A 22,554-nucleotide genomic window follows, 5' to 3' on the forward strand; every position below is an offset into this window, starting at 1 on the left:
CTAATAAATCTTCCCAATCTTTAACAAGACTGAGGCTAAAATAGTTATGAGTGAGTTACTCATTCTCTTACAAAATATAGCTGGTTTGTTTTCATTTTTGTGGAAAACGTAGCCAATCATGGGCGACATACATTCACTTATTCTATCGTTTCTAAGGTTTTCCCGGGACATTTCTTGTTGGTTCCTACTACCCACAAATAAAATGCGCCATATAGGGGCTAGATGCATCATTCATCTTTCTGCCGTTAACTAACAGTTTGATTCCGTTGTGCCGAGGTGAAACACAAGAGATCTAAGTACACAACACTCATGAAATTATTTTTAAGCACGTCGAGAGTGGGATGTCTGGACTTGCTAAAGTATATCGAGTCGCCGTTTGTAATGTTTTTAACTTGAATGGATTTTTGTCGCAGACGGCAGAGGTGTACGTCGGTACTTTGCTTGTGTTGAAAGTCAAAGAATGCCAAGTCGTCAAGCCTTTTCTGTGAAAGACTACCTGTCTCGTGGCCCTAGACGTATGAGTTGCTGGTGTTCGCTGGTGTTCAGTGAACCGTTCTTTCATGGTTCTGTCCGTTTGACAGACTGATTGTGCACGAAATGTGGTATATTACAGAGTCGTGGGTATCTGGTCGTCTTTCACGCTGCACCCTAAAGTCTAATTTTGGCTGATGGGCATAAAATGCATTACACCTGACGTTTTCCCATAATTCAGACTATTCAGCTCGGCAGAAAGCCCATGTACGGAAGAAAGACGGTAGCATTTAGTTGCTTTGCCTCCCTGCAGACTTTGGATGCGATCTCTAGTTTACAGGCGTGTCCTCGTACGATAGACATTCGTAAAAGCGCGATAAAGCCAACGAATGTGAGTGTGAAATAATGACTGTGGTAACAGGTAGACTTGTACTGCAGTCCGAGGTCTGCGTTCACTCCGTATTTAACGCAGTTTTGGAGAAAAGCAACTAAAACTGCAAGCTAAATTCCTGAAAGCTGTATAACGTAACAGAAAAATCTCCGATGGCAACAATTTGTCTTGCTTTATCCAATAATTTTTGTTCATTTGTGTTTTCTAAAAGATTGTGCGACCTTCTTTGTTAATTTGATAGAAATTTTTCCGTAATGTTCGATGTTATGTAAACGTAAATACGCTCTCTCTTCGGAATGCGAATGTTTGATTTTGTGAACTTTTATGATCTGATGTCCTTACTGAGTGGATATGGAACTTTCCTTTTTATCTTATAATATGTTTATGAGTATTGAAGTTTTTATTTGTGTGTAATACAGAGAGAAATAACATGACTAGCATATGTACAAAGGAGCAAATTAAGTATTTTAGTAGAACTAATGCAGGAATTTTCCACTTGCCCACTTTTATAAACAAACAGTACTGTTTGCGAGCCAGATGCAGCCGACAGCTGCCACCGGAGGGTGCTGCAGTTGCAAATCTCGTTAACCAACGCGTACAATGTGATGAGGGCCCTGTATCTCGTGCTGTTGGACTACCCTTCCGCGTCCGCCTCAGCGGCAGCTGCTTCGTCCCCTGACTTAAGGTCCAGATGCAAATCGTTAAACACACGGTCACGTGGATTCTCTCAAGGAGATACTTCTTCCTGGTACGGTACCTGCATTATATCTCACCCCTGCGGGCACTGGAGTACTTTATGTGAGGTGATACTTGCACGAGAGTGTGTGAATTAAGTTTTTTTCATTACGTAGATCACTTCGCAGTAATTACTGCAGTCAGTTCCATAATTTAATTCACAAAATTGATAAATTCTCGTGACTGAGGGTTCATCAAAGCCTTCGTGGCCCTCAGTCACTACTGAATATTAATATTATCTTGCTCATTTATTTGATAAAGGCTTTGACTTGCAGTGCTTTATGTTTTCCCATACATGCAATGTTTAGTAAATTAGCGTACGAAGACGTTTTTGGAGTCTCTTGCCATATTCCTTCGAGGTAATTCACATATTGTTATTGTGGTTACTTCTCGGTCACGTATTTTGTAACTACACTCCTGGAAATGGAAAAAAGAACACATTGACACCGGTGTGTCAGACCCACCATACTTGCTCCGGACAATGCGAGAGGGCTGTACAAGCAATGATCACACGCACGGCACAGCGGACACACCAGGAACCGCGGTGTTGGCCGTCGAATGGCGCTAGCTGCGCAGCATTTGTGCACCGCCGCCGTCAGTGTCAGCCAGTTTGCCGTGGCATACGGAGCTCCATCGCAGTCTTTAACACTGGTAGCATGCCGCGACAGCGTGGACGTGAACCGTATGTGCAGTTGACGGACTTTGAGCGAGGGCGTACAGTGGGCATGCGGGAGGCCGGGTGGACGTACCGCCGAATTGCTCAACACGTGGGGCGTGAGGTCTCCACAGTACATCGATGTTGTCGCCAGTGGTCGGCGGAAGGTGCACGTGCCCGTCGACCTGGGACCGGACCGCAGCGACGCACGGATGCACGCCAAGACCGTAGGATCCTACGCAGTGCCGTAGGGGACCGCACCGCCACTTCCCAGCAAATTAGGGACACTGTTGCTCCTGGGGTATCGGCGAGGACCATTCGCAACCGTCTCCATGAAGCTGGGCTACGGTCCCGCACACCGTTAGGCCGTCTTCCGCTCACGCCCCAACATCGTGCAGCCCGCCTCCAGTGGTGTCGCGACAGGCGTGAATGGAGGGACGAATGGAGACGTGTCGTCTTCAGCGATGAGAGTCGCTTCTGCCTTGGTGCCAATGATGGTCGTATGCGTGTTTGGCGCCGTGCAGGTGAGCGCCACAATCAGGACTGCATACGACCGAGGCACACAGGGCCAACACCCAGCATCATGGTGTGGGGAGCGATCTCCTACACTGGCCGTACACCACTGGTGATCGTCGAGGGGACACTGAATAGTGCACGGTACATCCAAACCGTCATCGAACCCATCGTTCTACCATTCCTAGACCGGCAAGGGAACTTGCTGTTCCAACAGGACAATGCACGTCCGCATGTATCCCGTGCCACCCAACGTGCTCTAGAAGGTGTAAGTCAACTACCCTGGCCAGCAAGATCTCCGGATCTGTCCCCCATTGAGCATGTTTGGGACTGGATGAAGCGTCGTCTCACGCGGTCTGCACGTCCAGCACGAACGCTGGTCCAACTGAGGCGCCAGGTGGAAATGGCATGGCAAGCCGTTCCACAGGACTACATCCAGCATCTCTACGATCGTCTCCATGGGAGAATAGCAGCCTGCATTGCTGCGAAAGGTGGATATACACTGTACTAGTGCCGATGTTGTGCATGCTCTGTTGCCTGTGTCTATGTGCCTGTGGTTCTGTCAGTGTGATCATGTGATGTATCTGACCCCAGGAATGTGTCAATAAAGTTTCCCCTTCCTGGGACAATGAATTCACGGTGTTCTTATTTCAATTTCCAGGAGTGTATTTGGGAATTGGTTGTGTCGAAATGCGTGGGGTGCTCGTAACTTCCTGGAGAGGAAATTCTTGGTAATTTCGGGATTTTTCTTACCACGTGGAGGCTAGTGAGCCCAGGTACTTTGTGATATCAGGCAGTGATAAATTAGGTCACAATCCGTGCGACTTTACGAGATAAGAAGTATCTCACATATCGTATCGGAAATCACGGTTGTCTGAGTCAGCATCGAGGTGTTTCCCTTTTGTTAACGGTGGGAGAAAGAGTCTTTGATGGAGAGTAGTATAGCATGCGACAGAGCCTGATCTTATAGTATCATCTGTACATTATGAATAGTGTAATTTCTTTTGTTCATTAGATTTTGTTTAATACACAATCTAAATGAAAAATAAACTACCTGAGTTTTGGTTAGGAAGTTCACGTATTACAGAATGCTTTGCCCTGGGGCGAAAATGTGCAAGACGTGATTGACACAAGTGCTTTTAGCTTAAAATAGATGTAGTATAAATTATTCTGCGTGCAAATAATGTACTCCTATTTCCCTCCTCTCGTGTTTTGTTGTCCTGTACTAAAGATTGTTTCACACTTCTACATCACACGCCGCCTATGTTCGTAGATTCGGTTCTTTTTTACTAAAAGAAACTTCAGTCCGAATATTATTATGTCCAGTGAGTTAGTACAAAACGTTTTTAACAGAAATTTTCGGTAATCACGTCGTCAGGATCAAATTAGTTCTTTAGATGATTATTGGTTACAAGTTGTACCACAGCATCGCCTTTTTGAACTTTATGTTCTGGTATGAAGTACTCGGCAATCAAGATCCTAGGTAGGCAGGAACGTGTCCAGTAGCTCATAAGACCTGCAAGAATGTTTAAAGTGTCATTAGAAGCAGGTCAAAAGAGCACCGTTTTCTTCAACAGCAGTAAATTAATCCCGTTGCTTTTAAATATTCATTATAGCTACACGTACAGGTGTTGTACAAAAGTACGCAAAACCGCGAGAAAAGCACGCTTGACACTAAATGCAGATGATAAGCAAGCCTATGGGCTACGCTGTTGTATTTGATCTGGAACGCCACCTGTGAGATGACCTCAATAAGTTGCAAGTGCCAGTCGCTGTCAGAGCTGAGTTCTGTCAAGTTGTGAATGCGTTATGGCGGAGCTCAGAAAAATCGAACATTGGCAAATTGTTGCAGCTCGTATGGCGGGCTTCCGTAACATAGGTAGCACAAGTATTTGCTGTTTCAAGAGGTACCATGCCGAAGATTTATACCGCATACACAGAAAGTCCCAATGCGGACGAAAATGTGTGCTGAGTTATCGTTACGGACTGCCCTTGAAGAGGATCTTGGCGAAAATTGACGGGGCGACAGCTATTGGAGAACAGAATGTTGCACTTGTGAACCCTGTCAGCGCCAAAACACACGAAGGGAGCTCCACAAGCAGGGAGTTAAAGGTGAGCTGGAATTACAAAACCACTCGTCAATGATGTAAGTGCCCATAACATGAATATATCGTGTCTAAACCATAAAACCTTGAGTGTGAGTCTTGTCTCACGCTATATCCAACTTCTGACCGAGTTCAAATCACAAGAGTGAAACATGGTGGTGGTTCGGTAATGATTTGGGCAGCCATACCGTGGTGTTCCACGCCCCCCATGGTTGCTCTGCGAGGTCACATTACCACCGAAGACTATGTCACCATTTTGTTTGATCAGGTCCACTCCACTGTACAATCTTTGTTCCCCAATAGTGATGCTGTGTTCCAAGATGGCAGGGCCCCTGTTCACACAGGCCATATCGTCCGGCACTGAATTTGTGATTATGAAGTTGATTTGTTGCATCTATCCTGGCCACCACTGTCACCGGATCTCAATACAGTTAAGCCTTTGTGTTCTACGTTGCAGAGAAGCGTGCGTGATCGCTATCGACCTCCGTCACAGCTAACTGATATTGCCTCTATTTTGCAGGAAGAGTGGTATCATATTCCTTGGAAAAACATATAGGACCTGTATATAGCATTCTGAGGGTAGTGCCAATGGTATTCCTACACCGTATTAGGCATTACCCCTTTGTGTTTTCTAGAGTTTCCATACCTTCGACTGCCCCCTGAATTTTTATTGCCAGTTCGTTGCGGTTGTGCATTCATGGTCAGTCCGTTGCGTTTGTGTGTTAAGCGTTAGTCGTACGTGCCTAAGTAATCAAGGTTAGTCAGATTCATGTTTGTAGTCAGTGTCAAGCAGATGTGATTCTTTATTCAACATTAGTCAGAAGTGCGTAAATAGCAGTGTTAACCAGTTGTCACTTCTGTCTTATGATGTTTCTACTTTCCAGGAAAATAAGTTCGGAATATGCTTCATTACTAGCGCAATCCCACCTCCGAACGCTTTATTGCCTTGCTCTGCCACGTAAACTCTTGGAAAAAGACAGAACCTACTATGCGCGGCCATTAATTACACTTAGCAATTTGTTAACCTATTATAGCGAATAATTTCGATGCTCCTTATCCTTTTACCCACGTCGTTCAAATTCTTGGTATATATACTATGTGATGACTTACAAGCATCGGTAATACTGGTATTCAATATTGTGTTGGCCCACTCTTAGCCTTGATGACAGCTTCCACTTTAGCGGGCACACGTTCAATCAGGTGCTGGAACTTTATTGGGGAATGGCAGCCCATTCTTCACGGAGTTCTGTACTGAGAAGAGGTATCGGTGTCGCTCGGTGAGGTCTGGAACGAAGTCGGCGTTCCAAAACATCCGAAAGGTATTCTGTAGGATTCAGGTCAGGCCAGTCAATTACAGGGATGTTATTGTCGTGTAACCACTCCGCCACAGGACGTGCATTATGAACACGTGCTCGATCGTACTGAAAGATGCAATCGTCATCTCCGAATTGCTATTCGAGAGTGGGAAGTAAAAAGGTTCTTGAAACATGAATTTAGGCCTGTGCTGTGATAGTGCCACGCAGAACAACAAGGGGTGCAAGCCCCTCCATGAAAAGCACGATCACACCATAACACCACCGCCTCCGAATTTTACTGTTGGCGCTAAACACGCTGGCAGATAACGTTCATTGGGCATTCGCCATACCCACGTCCTGCCATCGGTTCTCCACATTGTGTACCGTGATTCATCACTCAAAACAAAGTTTTCCACTCTTCCATTGCCCAATATATACGCTCCTTACACCAGGCGAGGCGTCGTTTGGCATTTACCGTCTTGATGTGTGGTTTATGAGCAGCCCCTCAACCATGAAATCCAAGTTTTCTCACCTCCTGCCTAACTATCGTAGTACTTGCAGTGGATCCTGATGCAGTTTGGAATTCCTGTATGATAGTCTGGATAGATGTCTGCCTATTACACGTTACGACACTCTTCAACTGTCGGTGGTCTCTGTCAGTCAGCAGACGAGGTCGGCCTGTACGATTTTGTGCTGTATGTGTTTCTTCACGTTTCCACTTCATTATCACAACCGAAACAGTGGACCTAGGGATGTTTAGGAGTGTGGAAATCTCGAGACGTATGGCAAAAGTGGCACCCAATCGCCTGACCACGTTCGAAGACCGTGAGTTCCGCGGAGCGCCCCATTCTGCTCTCTCAGGATGTCTAATGAGTACTGAGGTCGCTGATATGGAGTACCTGGCAGTAGATGGCAGCACAAAACAGCTAATATGAAAAACGTATGTTCTTGGGGGTGTCCGGATACTTTTGATACCATAGTGTTTGTACAGAGTTCCATTTGTACAGAGTTCCACTTAGAAGTCTACAGTTGCTGCACTATATCGATGTGTAAAGAGAGGATCTGAAAGTAAGGTGCGGTAGAATGCTGAATATTAGATGGATAGGACACTTAACTAACGAGGAGGTGATGAACATAATGTGGGAGGAAAAAAATCTGTATCGCGACCAAAATAAGAAATCGGTTGATAGGACACTTTCTGAAGCATCAAGGGATGACCAGTTTCGTAATGGAAGCAAGAATGAAGGGTAAAAATTGTAGAGACCAACAGATGAATACAGTAGGCAGATTCAGAAGGATAGAGGTAGCAGTAGTTTTCGGAGATAAAGAAGCTTGCACATGATAGATTAGCATGGAGAGCTGCGTCGACAAGTTTTCGGACATAGGACGGCACGAACAACACAATATACGGCTCATGGAAAAATGCAAGAAGTACTTGCTCTCTCGAGGACTGCTAACTGTGAGGCATCTTGACTTTAAGTTGTCAACCGTTCTAGAGATAACTGAGACGACCACTTGAATGTGCACCGTGTAGCTCGATGTTTTCTTTTCTGGAGTCGCCTTAATATTTAATGTGGCGTACCATAAACTAGACTGTAATATTTTCAAATGTGTCTGAACCGCGCTTTTGTTCTGAAATGACGAACTTCATAAATACGCTGTGTAAATTGAAAATTGACATTAATTGAGAACATCTTAGATTAACTTTAGTATTGCTGTTACTGATGTCGAGTGAAACAGCAATTTTAATGTTAACAGGCGCGTATTCAAACAAATTTCGGGCTTGTACCCGGTCGTCGTTCAACTCATCGCATGATATTTCAATTGAGCAGTTGCCACCCTTCTTCAGGTGAGCCATCGAAGGCTGACGAAGATTATCTCTGTTCCGCCATATATATTACGCTGCGAGTATTCCGCGCGTGCATCAAAATTCAAGTTGACAGACGGACCACACTTCCCAGCGCACTCGCCCTCGATGGTATAACTGGAGAATTCAGCCGTCCTCTGCGTTACCGCTCACGGCGACCGTTGGTGCACTCTACTGTCTTCGATCAGAACAAATCGTGGATATAATGTCCAACTGGTAGCCGCTATCACGGTTTAAAATACTTTCTGCCAGGCGTATTTCCTCGAATTCTTTAATAATGAAGGCCCAAAAAGATGATGCTGAGGTCATAATCATAATGCTTTCATACTCCATCGCATGTCCAGTGGAAATACAATATTCGGCAATAGCGGACTTGCTTGGTTGCAAATGGCGGGAATGACATTGACGCCCTGTGGAGTTTCCTTTCTAAGTGCATGTAAGAAATACCATAATGACAAGGTACTTTGTCAATTGCGGCCTTCCGCAATAGCAAGTCCTCTTTCACCGATACTAATACGTCATCTTAGACAGTAGGCGGAAAATCACTTTCACCTGGAATTTACAGAGGATTATTGGTCTTTTATACGAATTATTACCCACGCAAGGAATAAAAGCTAAAGACTTTTCCGGTGTGTTCTCCTATTAATCCATTTCTATTTCTTTGTCACTGTGAGTGCAATTTCAATTGTTTTAACTCTGTCTTCAGGTCGGCGAGCTCTTTAGGCAAACTATCTAGATACATGACAATGTGAACTGTGTATACGAGCATTTTAAGCACGCTCATAGGTTGCGAAGAGCGATGACAATTTGACGATTGCAGATACAATCAGTATGAGTGGGCTTACGATAAATTGAATGCCCCAGAGAGTCAACATTGTTTCATCTAACCAAGACATCCAAGGAAGGCAGACAACAATCTTTATCTATTTCCATAGTGAACCGAATGCTATCATGAATGGAGCTGAGATGGTGAATAAACTCCATCAATTTATATCCTCCATGAGGTCACACTACGGAAATATAGACCACATACAACCAAAATACGGCTGGTTCAAGGACAACTGATTCAAGCGCTCTCTCATCGAAATCCTCCATAAAAAGGTTAGTTACCAAGGAAGACACAGGGCTGCCCATTGCGACTCCGTGAGTGTGTTCAAAATAATCTTGATTGAACATAAAATAGATTGAGGATAGAACATACATGGCAATGGCATTTGATTGAAATTTTTCGAAAATTAATGCCAAAGAAAAAATTCAGTTTGTTTTGAGTCATCAGTCTTCTGGTTTGATGCGGATCGCCACGAATTCCTCTCCTGTGTCAGCTTCTTCATCTAAGAGAGTAGCACTTGTCAATTGCAACCTACGTCCTCAATTATTCGCTGGATGTATTCCATTTCCTCTACAACTTTGATTCATCTGCAGCTCCATCCAGTCACAAGGAAGTTATTCCCTGATGTCTCAACAGATTTCCTATCATCCTGTCACTTCTTCTTTCCAGCGATTTCCACATATATCTTTCCTCTCTGATTCTGTACACAAACTCCTCATACCTTACCTTATCAGTCTAAATAATTTTCAACGTTCATCTATATCACCACACCTCAAATGCTTCGATTCTGTTCTGTTCCGCTTTACGTACACAGTCCTTGTTTCACTACCGTACAATGCAGCGCTCCAAACGTACATCCTCAGAAATTTCTTCCTTAAATTGAGGGCTAAGTTTGATATTAGTAGATTTCTCTTGGTCATCAATGCACTTTTTGCCTAGGGATCGATGACCTCAGCAGTTTGGTCCCATAGCCCTTACCACAAATTTCCAAAATGCCCTTTTCGCCATTGCATGTTCGCTTTTGATGTCCTCATTGCTCCGTCCGTCGTTGGTTGTTTTACTGCTTAGGTAGCAGTGTTCCCTAACTTCATCTACTTAGTGATCACCAATACTGATGTTCTCGATGTTCTCACTTCTGCTACTTCACATTACTTTCGTCCTTTTCCGATTTATTTTCAGTCCATATTCTTTAATCATTAATTGTTCATTCCGTTCAACAGATAATGTAAGTCTTCTTCACTTTCACTCTGGATAGCAGTGACAGCAGCGAATTGTATCATGATATCCTTTCACATTGAATTTTACTTCCACTACTGAACCATTCTTCTATTTCCATCATTGCTTCTTCGATGTACATACACTATGTGATCAAAAGTATCCCGACACCTGGCTAGAAATGACTTACGAGTTCGTAGCATTCTCCATCGGTAATGCTGGAATTCAGTTTGGTGTTGACCTACCCTTAGCCTTGATGACAGCTTCCACCCTCGCAGGTATACTTTCAATTAGGTGCTGGAAGTTTCTAGGGGAATGGCAACCCATTCTTCACGGAGTGCTGCACTGAGGAGAGGTATCGATGTCGGTCGGTGAGGTTTCACATGAAGTCGGCATTCCAAAACATCCCAAAGGTGTTCTATAGGATCCAGGTCAGGACTCTGTACACGGCAGTCTACTACACGGATGTTATTGCCGCGTAACTACTCCGCCACAGGCCGTGACTTATGAGCAGGAGCTCGATCGTGTTGAAAGTTGCGATCGACATCCCCTAATTTCTCTTCAACAGTGGGAAGCAGAAGGTACTTAAAACATCAATGTATGTGCCACGCAAAGCAACATAGGGTGCATGCACCCACCATGAAAAACACGACCACACCATAACACCATCGCTTCCGAATTTTACTGCTGGCACTACACAAGCTGGTAGATGACGTTCTCCGCGCATTCGCCATACCCATACCCTGCCACTGATCGCCACATTGTGTACTATGATTCGTCACTCCACACAACGTTTTTCCCCTGTTCAATCGCCCAGGGAGCGTGTAGCGCGCAAATTATTTTCTGGACTGAGAACTGGCTGAACCCTGAGATAGGAAGTTCTGAAATAATTTGTGATGGTTGGAACGTGTATCGGAAAGACAGATTAGACACCGTAGGAGGTGGTGTCTTCATTGCAGTTGACTAAAATATTGTGTCTACTGAGGTCGAAGTAGAGTGTGATTGTGAAGTTATCTGGACACGTTTAACAGGGCTAGGGGAGATAAAGTTAATTGTGGGGTGTTATTACCGGCCCCCAGGTTCCACCGTGACAGTTCTAGAATCATTCAGAGGGAGTCTACATTCTGTATCGCAGAAGTACCCGGATCATGCTATATTAGTCGGAGGCGACTTCAACCTACCTAGTATAGACTGGGATGTCTATGGATTCATTACAGGTGGTACAGACAAGCCGTCGTGTGAATTACTTTTGAACATATTATCCGAAAACTGTCTTGAGATGCTAAGTCGACAGTCAAAGAGTAATGGAAATATTTTAGATCTGGTTGCCAAGAACAGACCAGACCTCATCGACGGTGTCAGTGTTGAGACAGGGATTAGTGATCATGATGTTGTCATTACGACTATGGTTACGAAAGTTAAAAAGTCGGTCAAGAAAGCTAGGAGAGTATTCTTACTAGAAAGAGCAGATAAGCAGTTGTTAGCATCCCACTTAGCAAATGAATCGACTTCATTTACTTCCTGTACGATGGACGTGGAAGAATTATGGGCAAATTTTAAACACATCGTAAATCACGCAATGGACAAGTATGTGCCGAAAAAGTGACTTACGGACGAAAAGACCCACCATGGTTTAACAGCGCAGTTCGGAGAATGCTCAGGAAGCAAAGCTGTTGCACTCGCGGTAGAAGAAAGATCGGGAGAATGAGGACAGGCAAAAGTTAGTAGAGATTCGTGCTGCTGTAAAAAGTGCGATGCGTGAAGCATTCAACCATCACCGTCATACCTTAGCAAAAGATCTTGCTGAAAACCCAAGGAAATTCTGGTCTTACGCAAAATCGGTTATCGGGTCGAAGGCTTCCATAAAGTCACTCACTGATCAGTCTGGCCTGGCAACGGAAGGCAGCAAAACGAAAGCGGAAATTTTAAATTTAGCATTTGAGAAATCTTCCACGCAGGAGGATCGTACAAACATACCGCCGTTTGAGTCTCGTACAGATTCCCGTAGGGTGGGCATAGTGTTAGACATCCCTGTGGTTGTGAAGCAGCTGAATGGGTTGAAAATAAATAAATCGCCAGGTCCTGATAGGATTCCAATTCGGTTTACTGAGAGTACTCTACTGCATTGGCTCCTTACTTAGCTTGCATTTATCGCGAATCTCTTGCCCTGCGTAAAGTCCCGAGCGACTGGAAAAAAGCGCAGGTGAAGCCTGTATATAAGAAGGGTAGAAGGACGGATCCTCAAAATTACAGACCAATATCCTTAACATCGGTTTGTTGCAGGATTCTCAGTTCGAATATAATGAATTTCCGATATATTGAATATAATGACAGAGAAGTTTCTGTCCATGCATCAGCACGGCTTTGGAAAGTATTGCTCCTGTGAAACGCAACTCGCCCTTTTTTCACATGATATCTTGTGAACCATGGATGAAGGGTATCAGACGGATGCCATACTCCTTGACTTCCGGAAACCGTTTGACTCGGTGCCCCACTGCAGACTCCTAACTAAGGTAGGAGCATATGGGTTTGGTTCCCAAGTATGTGAGTGGCTCGAAGACTTGTTAAGTAATGGAACCCAGTACGTTGTCCTCGATGGTGAGTGTTCATTGGAGGTGAGGGTATCATCTGGAATGCCCCAGGGAAGTATGGTAGGTCCGCTGTTGTTTTCTATTTACATAAATGATCTTTTGGATAGGGTGGAAGCAATGTGCGGCAGTTTGCTGATGCTGCTGTGGTGTATGGGAAGATGTCGTCGTTGAGTGACTGTAGGAGGACACAAGATGACTTGGACAGGATTTGTGATTGGTGTAAAGAATTGCAGCTAACTCTAAATATAGATAAATGTAAATTAATGCAGATGAATAGGAAAAAGAATCCTGTAATGTTTGAATACTCCATTAATAGTGTAGCGCTTGAAACAGTCACGTCGATTAAACGCTTGGGCGTAACACTGCAGAGCGATATGAAGTGGGACAAGCATGTAATGGTAGTTGTCTTGGGTTCATTGGTAGAATTTTGGGAAGATGTGGTTCATCTGTAAAGGAGACCGCTTGTAAAAACTAATACGACCTATTCTTGAGTACTGCTCCAGCGTTTGGGATCCCTGTCAGGTCGGATTGAGGGAGGACATAGAAGCAATTCAGAGGCGGGCTGCTAGATTTGTTACTGGTAGGTTCGATCATCATGCGAGTGTTACGGAAATGCTTCAGGAACTCGGGTGGGAGTCTCTAGAGGAAAGGAGGCGTTCTTCTCGTGAATCGCTACTGAGGAAATTTAGAGAACCAGCATTTGAGGCTGACTGCAGTACAATTTTACTGCCGCCAACTTACATTTCGCGGAAAGACCACAAAGATAAGAGAGATTAGGACTCGTACAGAAGCATATAGGCAGTCATTTTTCCCTCGTTCTGTTTGGGAGTGGAACAGGGGGAGAAGATGCTAGTTGTGGTACGAAGGACCCTCCGCCACGCACCGTATGGTGGATTGCGGAGTATGTATGTAGATGTAGATGTAGATGTCCTTACAACAAGCGAGGCGTCGTTTGGCATTTACCGGCGTGATGTGTGGCTTATGAGCAGCCGCTCGACAATTAAATCTAAGTTTTCCCACCTCCTGCCTAACTGTCATAGTACTTGCAATGGATCCTGATGCAGTTTGGTATTCCTGTGTGACGGTATGGATAGATGTCTGTCTATTACACATTACGATCCTCTTCAACTGTCGGCGGTCTCTGTCAGTCAACAGACGAGGCCGGCCTATACGCTTTTGTGCTGTACGTGTCCCTTCACGTTTTCACTTCACTAACACATCGGAAACAGTGAACCTAGGGATATTTAGAAGTGTGGAAATCTCTAGTAGAGACGTGTGACAAAAGTGACACCCAATCATCTGGCCACGTTCCAAGTCCGTGAGTTCCGCGGGACGCCCCATTCTGCTCTCTCACGATGTCTAATGAGTACTGAGGTCGCTGATATGGAGTACCTCGCATTAGGTGGCAGCACAATCCGCCTAATATGAAAAAGTATGTTTCTGGGGGTGTCCTGATACTTTTGATCACATAGTGTATTGAATGCTATTGGTGAAAGACTACATTTCTTTCTTACAATCTTTTTAGTCCGAGCACTTCGTTCTAAGTCTTCCATTCTCATTACCCTTCTTGGCTCTTGTACATGTTGTGCATTACTCGTCTCTGCCTACAGCTTACCCGTATTTTCCTCAGAATTTCGATCATCTTGTACTATTAGACATGGTCGAACATTTTTTCCAGATCGAGAGATCCTATGAACGAATCTTAATTTTTCTTTGGTCTTATTTCAATCGTAAAGTCACAGTTTCCCTCTCTGGTGCATTTACCTGTCCTAAAACCAAACTCATCATCATCTAAGGCGACCTCAATTTTCTTTTCTATTCTTCTGTATATTATTCTTGTCATTAACTTGGATCCATGAGAATGGTATTGGAAATTCTGATGGAAAGTTGTCTATCCTTCTGGCTTATTTGATCTTAAGTCTTCCAAAGCTCTTTAAAATTCTGATTCTAATACTGGATCCCTTATCTCTTCTAAACTGACATATGTTTCTGCTATCAGATCAGACAAATCGTCTCTCTCATTGAGGCCCTCAGTGTACCCTTTCCACCTATTCGCTTTCTGCTCTGCATTTAACATGGGAATTCCCGTTGCACTCTTAATGTTACCACCCTTTCCTTTAATTTTACTTAATGTTGTTTCGACTTCCCTATATTCTAAGTCAGCTCCTCGCCCCATACTATGCAGCCATATCGTCGCAGCATCCCTGCACTTTCTGTTTACTTCATTCCTCAGCGATTTATATTTCTTTATTCGTAGATTTCCCTGAACATTTTTGTATTTGCTTCTTTCATCGATCAGCTGAAGTATTTCTTCTATTACCCATGGTTTCTTCGCAGTTACCTTCTATCTTTTTCTTTCTAGCTTCTATGACTGCCCTTTTTTTAGAGATGTTCTTTCCTCTTCAGCTGCACTGGCTACTGAGCTATTGCTTATTGTAGTATGTATAGCCTTAGAGAACTTCAAGTGTATCTCTTCGTTCCTTAGTGCTTACGTTTCCCACTTCTTTGGATATTGATGCTTCCTAACTAGTTTGTTTAACTTCAGTCTACTCTCCATAACAACTAAATTTCGATCTGATTCTGTATTTGATCCTGGATACGCCTTAGAATCCATTAACTCATTTCGGAATCTCTGTCTGACCATGCTGCAATGTAACTGAAATCTTCTGGTATCTCTCGGCCTTTTCCAAGTATACCTCCTCCTCTTGCGATTCTTGAACAGAGGATTCTCTATCATGATCAGAAATTTGTTGCAGAACTAAATTAGTCTTTCTCTTCTCTCATTCCTAGTAGCAAGCCTATATTCTTCCGAACCCTTTCTTCTACTTCTTCTAATACAACCGTATTCCAGTACCCCATGACTATTAGATTTTCATCTCCCTTTACATACTGAATTACCCGTTCAATGTCGTGATATACTTTCGCTATCACTTCATTTTTAGTTTGCGAAGAATCGTCGTCGGTGTTGGTTTGCTGTCGATTCTGATAAGAACACCCCTATCACTGAACTGTTCAAGTATCACGCTCTATGCCATACCTTCCTATTCATAACGAATTCTATTGTCGTTATACCATTTTCTGCTGCTGTTGGTATTATCCTGTGCTCATCTAACCAGAAATCCTTGTCTTCTTTCCATGTAACTTTTACTGACCGCCACTATATCTAGACTGAGCCTTTGCATTTCCCTTGTCAGACTTTCTAGCTTCCCTGCCACGTTCAAGCTTCTGACCTTCCCCGCTCCGACTCGTGGAACGTTATCATTTCGTTTGTTACTGAATTTTCTTTCATTTGTCACCTACGCCTTGACAGCTCCTTTCCGTGGATCTGAAAGGGGGACTATTCCGGTGTCTTTTGCCAGTGGAGAAATCATCATGGCAGTTTTTCAACTACAGGACACATATATGGGAAGTAAACATTATGTGTTTTTAGTGCAGTGGTATCTGTTGCCTTCTACTTCCTCATTCCGTTTATTATTGCTGATTCTTTCACCTTTAGGAGTAGTTTCCCACCACAGGGGCAGGAGACCACCCTAAAGCTCTGTCCACTTCTGCATTCTCTTTGACAAGGCCCAACCCGTCTGACCATTGGTGGGCTTGTTACTGGCAGTTACGAAACCCAGTTGGTTTTGACCTTTCTGCACTCGAGTCTGATGGTCGCACATGCATGCGTAACATGCTTAATAAGTTGCACTGTTTCCTATCGAAGACTCCGACGGTCTCTGCCGTGGTGGTTCGTAAGTTGATGCTAGATTACGCTTGGGGCCTGAAGATTATTCGTTTCCGCCGTCGAAATTGGTAGCGTATTTTGAATAAACAACTTTTGAATTAAAATACAGCTGACCATCTCAATTTTCATTACTGATGTATGAGCCGTGCACGGCTCGTGTTCAGGCCATTTATTGTTTGTCGTCTTAAATTACGGTACTGCCGCCTCGTTTTCTTATTCCATTTACTGGTGTCACTAACCTCCTGCCTTATTTTCCGTGAGCAGCAGCAGCAGCGCGTTTCGGTAAGTGCACTGTCGTACCATCTCTGTAGCGACCGATAGTATTTCCGGGTCGTAGTGTGTCTGGGGGTCAGTTCGGGACGGACCAGCAATGCAGTCGGGACGCAGCAGCAGTGAAATCGGGGACAACCAGTGCTCACCGATCACATGAACTGTCCGACGGAGGGAGATTGGAGCGGGACAATCGTTGGTTGGTTGTTCGGCTGGTCGTCTCATCGGCCGACGTATATTTGACCCTTTCACTGTTTCCTGGCCTGGGCAGTTGGTCGGTTGGCATGGAGCAGCGAGGAAGTCTTCGTGGCGTGTGTCTGGCCGGCGCCGCTGGCGGGGTCCATGCGCGGTCGGTGTGTGAGGGGCTGTTCCCATTGCTACGAGGTTCGTGGCTGACGGATGCCGCACACGAAAATTGAGTCTTTAGTTAATCTACAAGTCAGCCCCAATTGTTCACATTGTGTCGTTTGAATTTCGTTGTTGGCTGTTGGGACATTCCTGCGAGTAACAACGTGTGTTTTCAAGTTGGCGAAATTCTAGCCGCCCTCCTGATTATTTTCGAATTGAAGTGCACCAGCGGAATCTTCTGCCTTGTGGTCTTTAACGTTCCGGTTACCTGCCCTGGCCGTTGACGTGAATTTAGGCACCGTATGTTCCTCGTCGTGTTGTGGCTGTCCAACACGGCGGGTAGTTTGATAGCCGAATGTGTAATTCTTTGAGGGAGCCGATACCTTCTTCGTTGTTCCATTGAACTTCCTGTTGTGTGCTGGTCGGGTGGAGCGGAAGTTATCCTGTCGCTTGGTCCGTTGACTGTCTGTCGGTTGGGTTGCCGTCGAATTGAGAATTCTTGGGCCTACTGCCTGTCTCACCCAAGCGAGAATTGGTGTTTGAATTCCAGGCCGACCCTTGGAAACTTCTGCGTGCCGTTTGATGTGCTGCCTTTTTTTATTTGTCCTTGTTGTTTGTTTATGTATGGCTTATAGCCGATTTTAAATTAAAGTTGTTTTCCCCTTAAGGCGTGAGATTGTTTGTGCCTTCCGCCTTCTTTAAGGAAATTTTAGGATAAGGCCCTCTGCCTTTTAAAATTCAAATTCTTGTTTTGAGCCTTAAGTTATTGGCCTTCAGCCGATTTTAATTTAAAGTTGTTTTGCCCTTACGGCGAAAGATTGATTGGGCCGTCAGCCTAATTTAGAGAAATGATTTAAGATAAGGACTTCTGCTTTTTAAAATTCAAATTCCCGTTTTGAGCCTTAAATTATTGGCCATCAGGCGGTTTTAAATTAAAGTTGTTCTGTCCTTCAGGCGTGAGATTGAATGGAGCATTTAGCCAGGAATTAACTTCTAAAATTAATGTTTGGCTTGCTCTGTTTTTAATGTTTTCTTTACTCTTGTAATGTTTGTCAAATGAATAAAGTAGTACGTTCGAGTGGAACTGACATCCACTCTTTTTGGCCCCTTTCCACAAATTAAACTATCTGTCCTCTCCTGCGGGTATAGCAGGGGATCTCAATGCACTTCTGAAACAAGTTGTGGAAATAAGATAAATTTCGACAACTAAGAGTAAACGCGTTGTTTCAAGGTATATGAATATCGACGTTTACGGTGCTCCACATTTTAACGTATAACGTACCTCTCAGCTCATGCATCCTTGGTGGAGCCAGTAGGGAGGAAGGCAATTTCCTCCTTCATGTAAAGCAGCAGTGGGAAGCAATCGTACAGCTGTATGCTCGCCTGGGATCCCCGCAGGTATCTGTTCCGGCAATCGCTTCAGGTAAACGCCACGGCGCCGCGTGCTCTTGAATGCCCCTGCTCCTGCTCCGTGTTAGGCCCGGGTGGGGGCGGGCTAGGCGCGGGGATCGGCAAAATGTGAGCCATATCCCAAATTATTTCCGTTCCCTAAGCCAGGAAGCGGGGTTCTGCGGCGGGCTTTAGCCAGCCATCGCCGTCCCGGCGCCCCTCCGCCTCGCTAAGTCGGCGCCCGCCGTCTGAGGGCTCAGGGAAGAGGAGCCGGCGTCGCTGCAGGAAGGCGCGTGGTGCGTGAAGGGAGGGCAGCTCGCAGGCGCCGGGGAGAGCAGATTCTCGAAAAGACAATCACACACGAGTCGTCAGCTGCCGGTGCTACGGACAGTTGGCATCCGAATCGGTTCATTGCAATCACTTTACATTAATTATTTGGCTGGAGAGTAAGTTCGTGGAGTTTTTCCGCAAGTTTAATAAACACAAAAAATAAACAAAGTATATCATCAATAATATATTCTCATTCACCATTTACAACAGTCTGCCAATGCTGTGGTAACTTTTCGATTCCGTCACTGTATACAGGGTGTTACAAAAGGGTACGGCCAAACTTTCAGGAAACATTCCTCACACACAAAGAAAGAAAATATGTTATGTGGGCATGTGTCCGGAAACGCTTACTTTCCATGTTAGAGCTCATTTTATTACTTCCCTTCAAATCACATGAATGATGGAATGGAAACACACAGCAACAGAACGTACCAGCGTGACTTCAAACACTTTGTTACAGGAAATGTTCAAAATGTCCTCCGTTATCGAGGATACATGCATCCACCCTCCGTCGCATGGAATCCCTGATGCGCTGATGCAGCCCTGGAGAATGGCGTATTGTAGCACAGCCGTCCACAATACGAGCACGAAGAGTCTCTACATTTGGTACCGGGGTTGTGTAGACAAGAGCTTTCAAATGCCTCCATAAATGAAAGTCAAGAGGGTTGAGGTCAGGAGAGCATGGAGGCCATGGAATTGGTCCGCCTCTACAAATCCATCGGTCACCGAATCTGTTGTTCAGAAGCGTACGAACACTTCTACTGAAATGTGCAGGAGCTCCATCGTGCATGAACCACATGTTGTGTCGTACTTGTAAAGGCACATGTTCTAGCAGCACAGGTAGAGTATCCCGTATGAAATCACGTTAACGTGCTCCATTGAGCGTAGGTGGAAGAACATGGGACCCAATCAAGACATCACCAACAATGCCTGTCCAAACGTTCACAGAAAATCTATGTTGATGACGTGATTGCACAATTGCGTGCGGATTCTCGTCAGCCCACACATGTTGATTGTGAAAATTTACAATTTGATCACGTTGGAATGAAGCCTCATCCGTAAAGAGAACATTTGCACTGAAATGAGGATTGACACATTGTTGGATTAACCATTCGCAGAAGTGTACCCGTGGAGGCCAATCAACTGCTGATAGTGCCTGCACACACTGTACATGGTACGAAAACGACTGGTTCTCCCGTAGCACTCTCCATACACTGACGTGGTCAATGTTACCTTGTACAGCAGCAACTTCTCTGACGCTGACATTAGGGTTATCGTCAACTCCACGAAGAATTGCCTCGTCCATTGTAGGTGTCCTCGTCGTTCTAGGTCTTCCCCAGCCGCAAGCCATAGGCTGGAATGTTCCGTGCTCCCTAAGAAGCCGATCAATTGCTTCGAAAGTCTTCCTGACGGGACACCTTCGTTCTGGAAATCTGTCTCGATACAAACGTACCGCGCCACGGCTATTGCCCCGTGCTAATCCATACATCAAATGGGCATCTGCCAACTCCGCATTTTTTAAACATTGCGCTGACTGCAAAATCACGTTCGTGATGAACACTAACCTGTTGATGCGACGTACTGATGTGCTTGATGCTAGTACTGTAGAGCAATGAGTCGCATGTCAACACAAGCACCGAAGTCAACATTACCTTCTTTCAATTGGGCCAACTGGCAGTGAATCGAGGAAGTACAGTACATACTGACGAAACTAAAATGAGCTCTAACATGGAAATTAAGCGTTTGCGGACACATGTCCTCACAACATCTTTTCTTTATTTGTGCGTGAGGAATGTTTCCTGAAAGTTTGGCCATGCCTTTTTGTAACACCCTGTATATCAATTGGTTTTGAGGCGAAGAACTAATCCGGAAAGGAAATTTCTTGAAGGTTTTTCGATAGAGAGCGGAAAATATGAAAATCAGAGGGCGCAAGATTTTAAGACTTCCAGTTACAGGTTTAAATGTTGTAGCGGTAATTTTTGAGTTGATTACAAGACGCGTTCTTTGTCGCTAGACAGCGATAACATCTGTGACAACGACAAAAGATAGCGAGGGCAGAGTGATTACTAATGGGCAATCCAACACATACTGAGTAATTAGTAGCTGTCTGTCTGTGTTGAGATCTGAAAGAGATCAGGTGCATATCACGACTTGTGTAAAAAATGTACGCACGCCAAATATTACTAATCTTGTGAATGTATTACGTAAGGGTTGTGCGTGAAAATATATTCTGGACAGTTTTGAAAAGTTGTTTGGATTTTATTTATTAGTCCATGAAGGTACATAGTAATAAAGGTTTGGACAATCCTGAGGATCTGCAAGCACACCAGGAATAATGGAGGAAAACATCAACGCCGGCCGGGTGGCCCAGCGGTTCTATGACCGCGCGACCGCTATGGTCGCAGGTTCGAATCCTACCTCGGGCATGGATGTGTGTGATGTCCTTAGGTTAGGTTTAAGCAGTTCTAAGTTCTAGGGGACTGATGACCTTAGAAGTTAAGTCCTCATAGTGCTCAGAGCCATTTTCAACCAAAACATCAACGTGCCACCGCAGCGTTGGAGATGTATAAGAATTCATTTGAAGAAGGGACACAAGAATATTTTTCATTTTTATGTCTATGTGTTCATGACTTATTTGACTTAATTCGTTTAACTCCGATGTGGAGCATAGGGTACATATTAGAGCTCTCCATCTGACCCTATTCGTTGCCATCTTCAAGATGTTACTCCAGGAGTGGCCAGCGGCTGCCACCTCAGCTTCAACAGTCCTGCGCCCGGTCGACCTCGAACTGCCTCTCCTCCTTGCTCCTTGTGGGTTCCATTCTAAAGCCCGCTTTAGAATATATTGCGGGCCTCTTCTCAGGTATTTTACAGTTATCACGGCTTTCCATTGTTGGGTGCGTTGCCATAGTGCTTGGTTTGAGATAACATTTGGCCAGCTTACTCCCAATATAGCCCTCAAACATTCATTGATGAAGGTTTGTACTCTTGTTTTAATTTGTGCTGTCACCTTCCACGTCTCACACCCGTAAAAGAGAACAGATTTTACATTTGAGTCAAATATTTTAAGCTTTACCTTCAACAGTATTTCACGAGACGACCAAACTGGTCGTGGCTGGGCAAAGGCCCCTTTTGCCTTTTCATCCTACTTTCGACGTCTTCTGTGGCCCCTCCGTTTTTGGAAACAATGTTTCCCAGATAACAAAAGCTCCCCACCTGCTCAATCTCCTCTTCATTCACAGCTAGTGCATTATTACTGTTCATCCTAAGCTCTTTAGTGTTACCTGTGTCTGTTTTTAACCCAACTCTCTGAGCGTCTGTTTCCAATTCCTGAAGCTTCTCACTCATATCCTTGAAAGTGTGGGACAGAAGGCAGATGTCGTCCGGAAAGTCCAGGTCCTCCGGACGATCATATAGTGTCCACTGTATAGCTCTCCTTTTCTTTCGAGTTACCTTCTCCATGACACCACCTATTGTCAGCAAAAACAGCAGCGGTGAAAGCAAACAACCCTGCCTTACTCCAGAACTTAAAGTGAATGGTTCTGAGGGATTTCCATTTTGTTTCACCTGGACAGTATATTCTCTGTACATCATCTTCCCGATACTGATGATCTTTGGAGGTTGTCCGTAACTCTTCTTTCTTTTCCAGATGGCTTCACGCTGCACCCTCTCAAAGGCTTTTCCGAAGTCAATAAAAGCCAGATACAAAGGAGACCGATTTTCCATGGATTGCTCAATAATGATCCTCCGGGTGTTGATTTGGTCTGTGCTTTCTCTGAAACCAGCCTGTTCGTACCTGAGCTTACTATTCATGGACACTCTG

General features: G+C 44.6%; 1 protein-coding gene across 1 annotated transcript in view; it reads right to left on the reverse strand.

The window, feature by feature from the left end:
* The window catches only part of LOC124776711, an 80,095-nt gene extending 57,770 nt beyond the window's left edge, over positions 1-22,325 (reverse strand). The window contains exon 1 of the mRNA XM_047251828.1: positions 22,016-22,325. Coding sequence (XP_047107784.1) covers positions 22,016-22,325 — 310 coding nt within the window. The remainder of the gene's footprint in view (positions 1-22,015) is intronic.
* Between the last annotated feature and the right edge of the window lie 229 nt (positions 22,326-22,554).

Source organism: Schistocerca piceifrons, chromosome 1 (genome assembly GCF_021461385.2).
Source record: "Schistocerca piceifrons isolate TAMUIC-IGC-003096 chromosome 1, iqSchPice1.1, whole genome shotgun sequence".
NCBI classification, from domain to species: Eukaryota; Metazoa; Arthropoda; class Insecta; order Orthoptera; family Acrididae; genus Schistocerca; species Schistocerca piceifrons.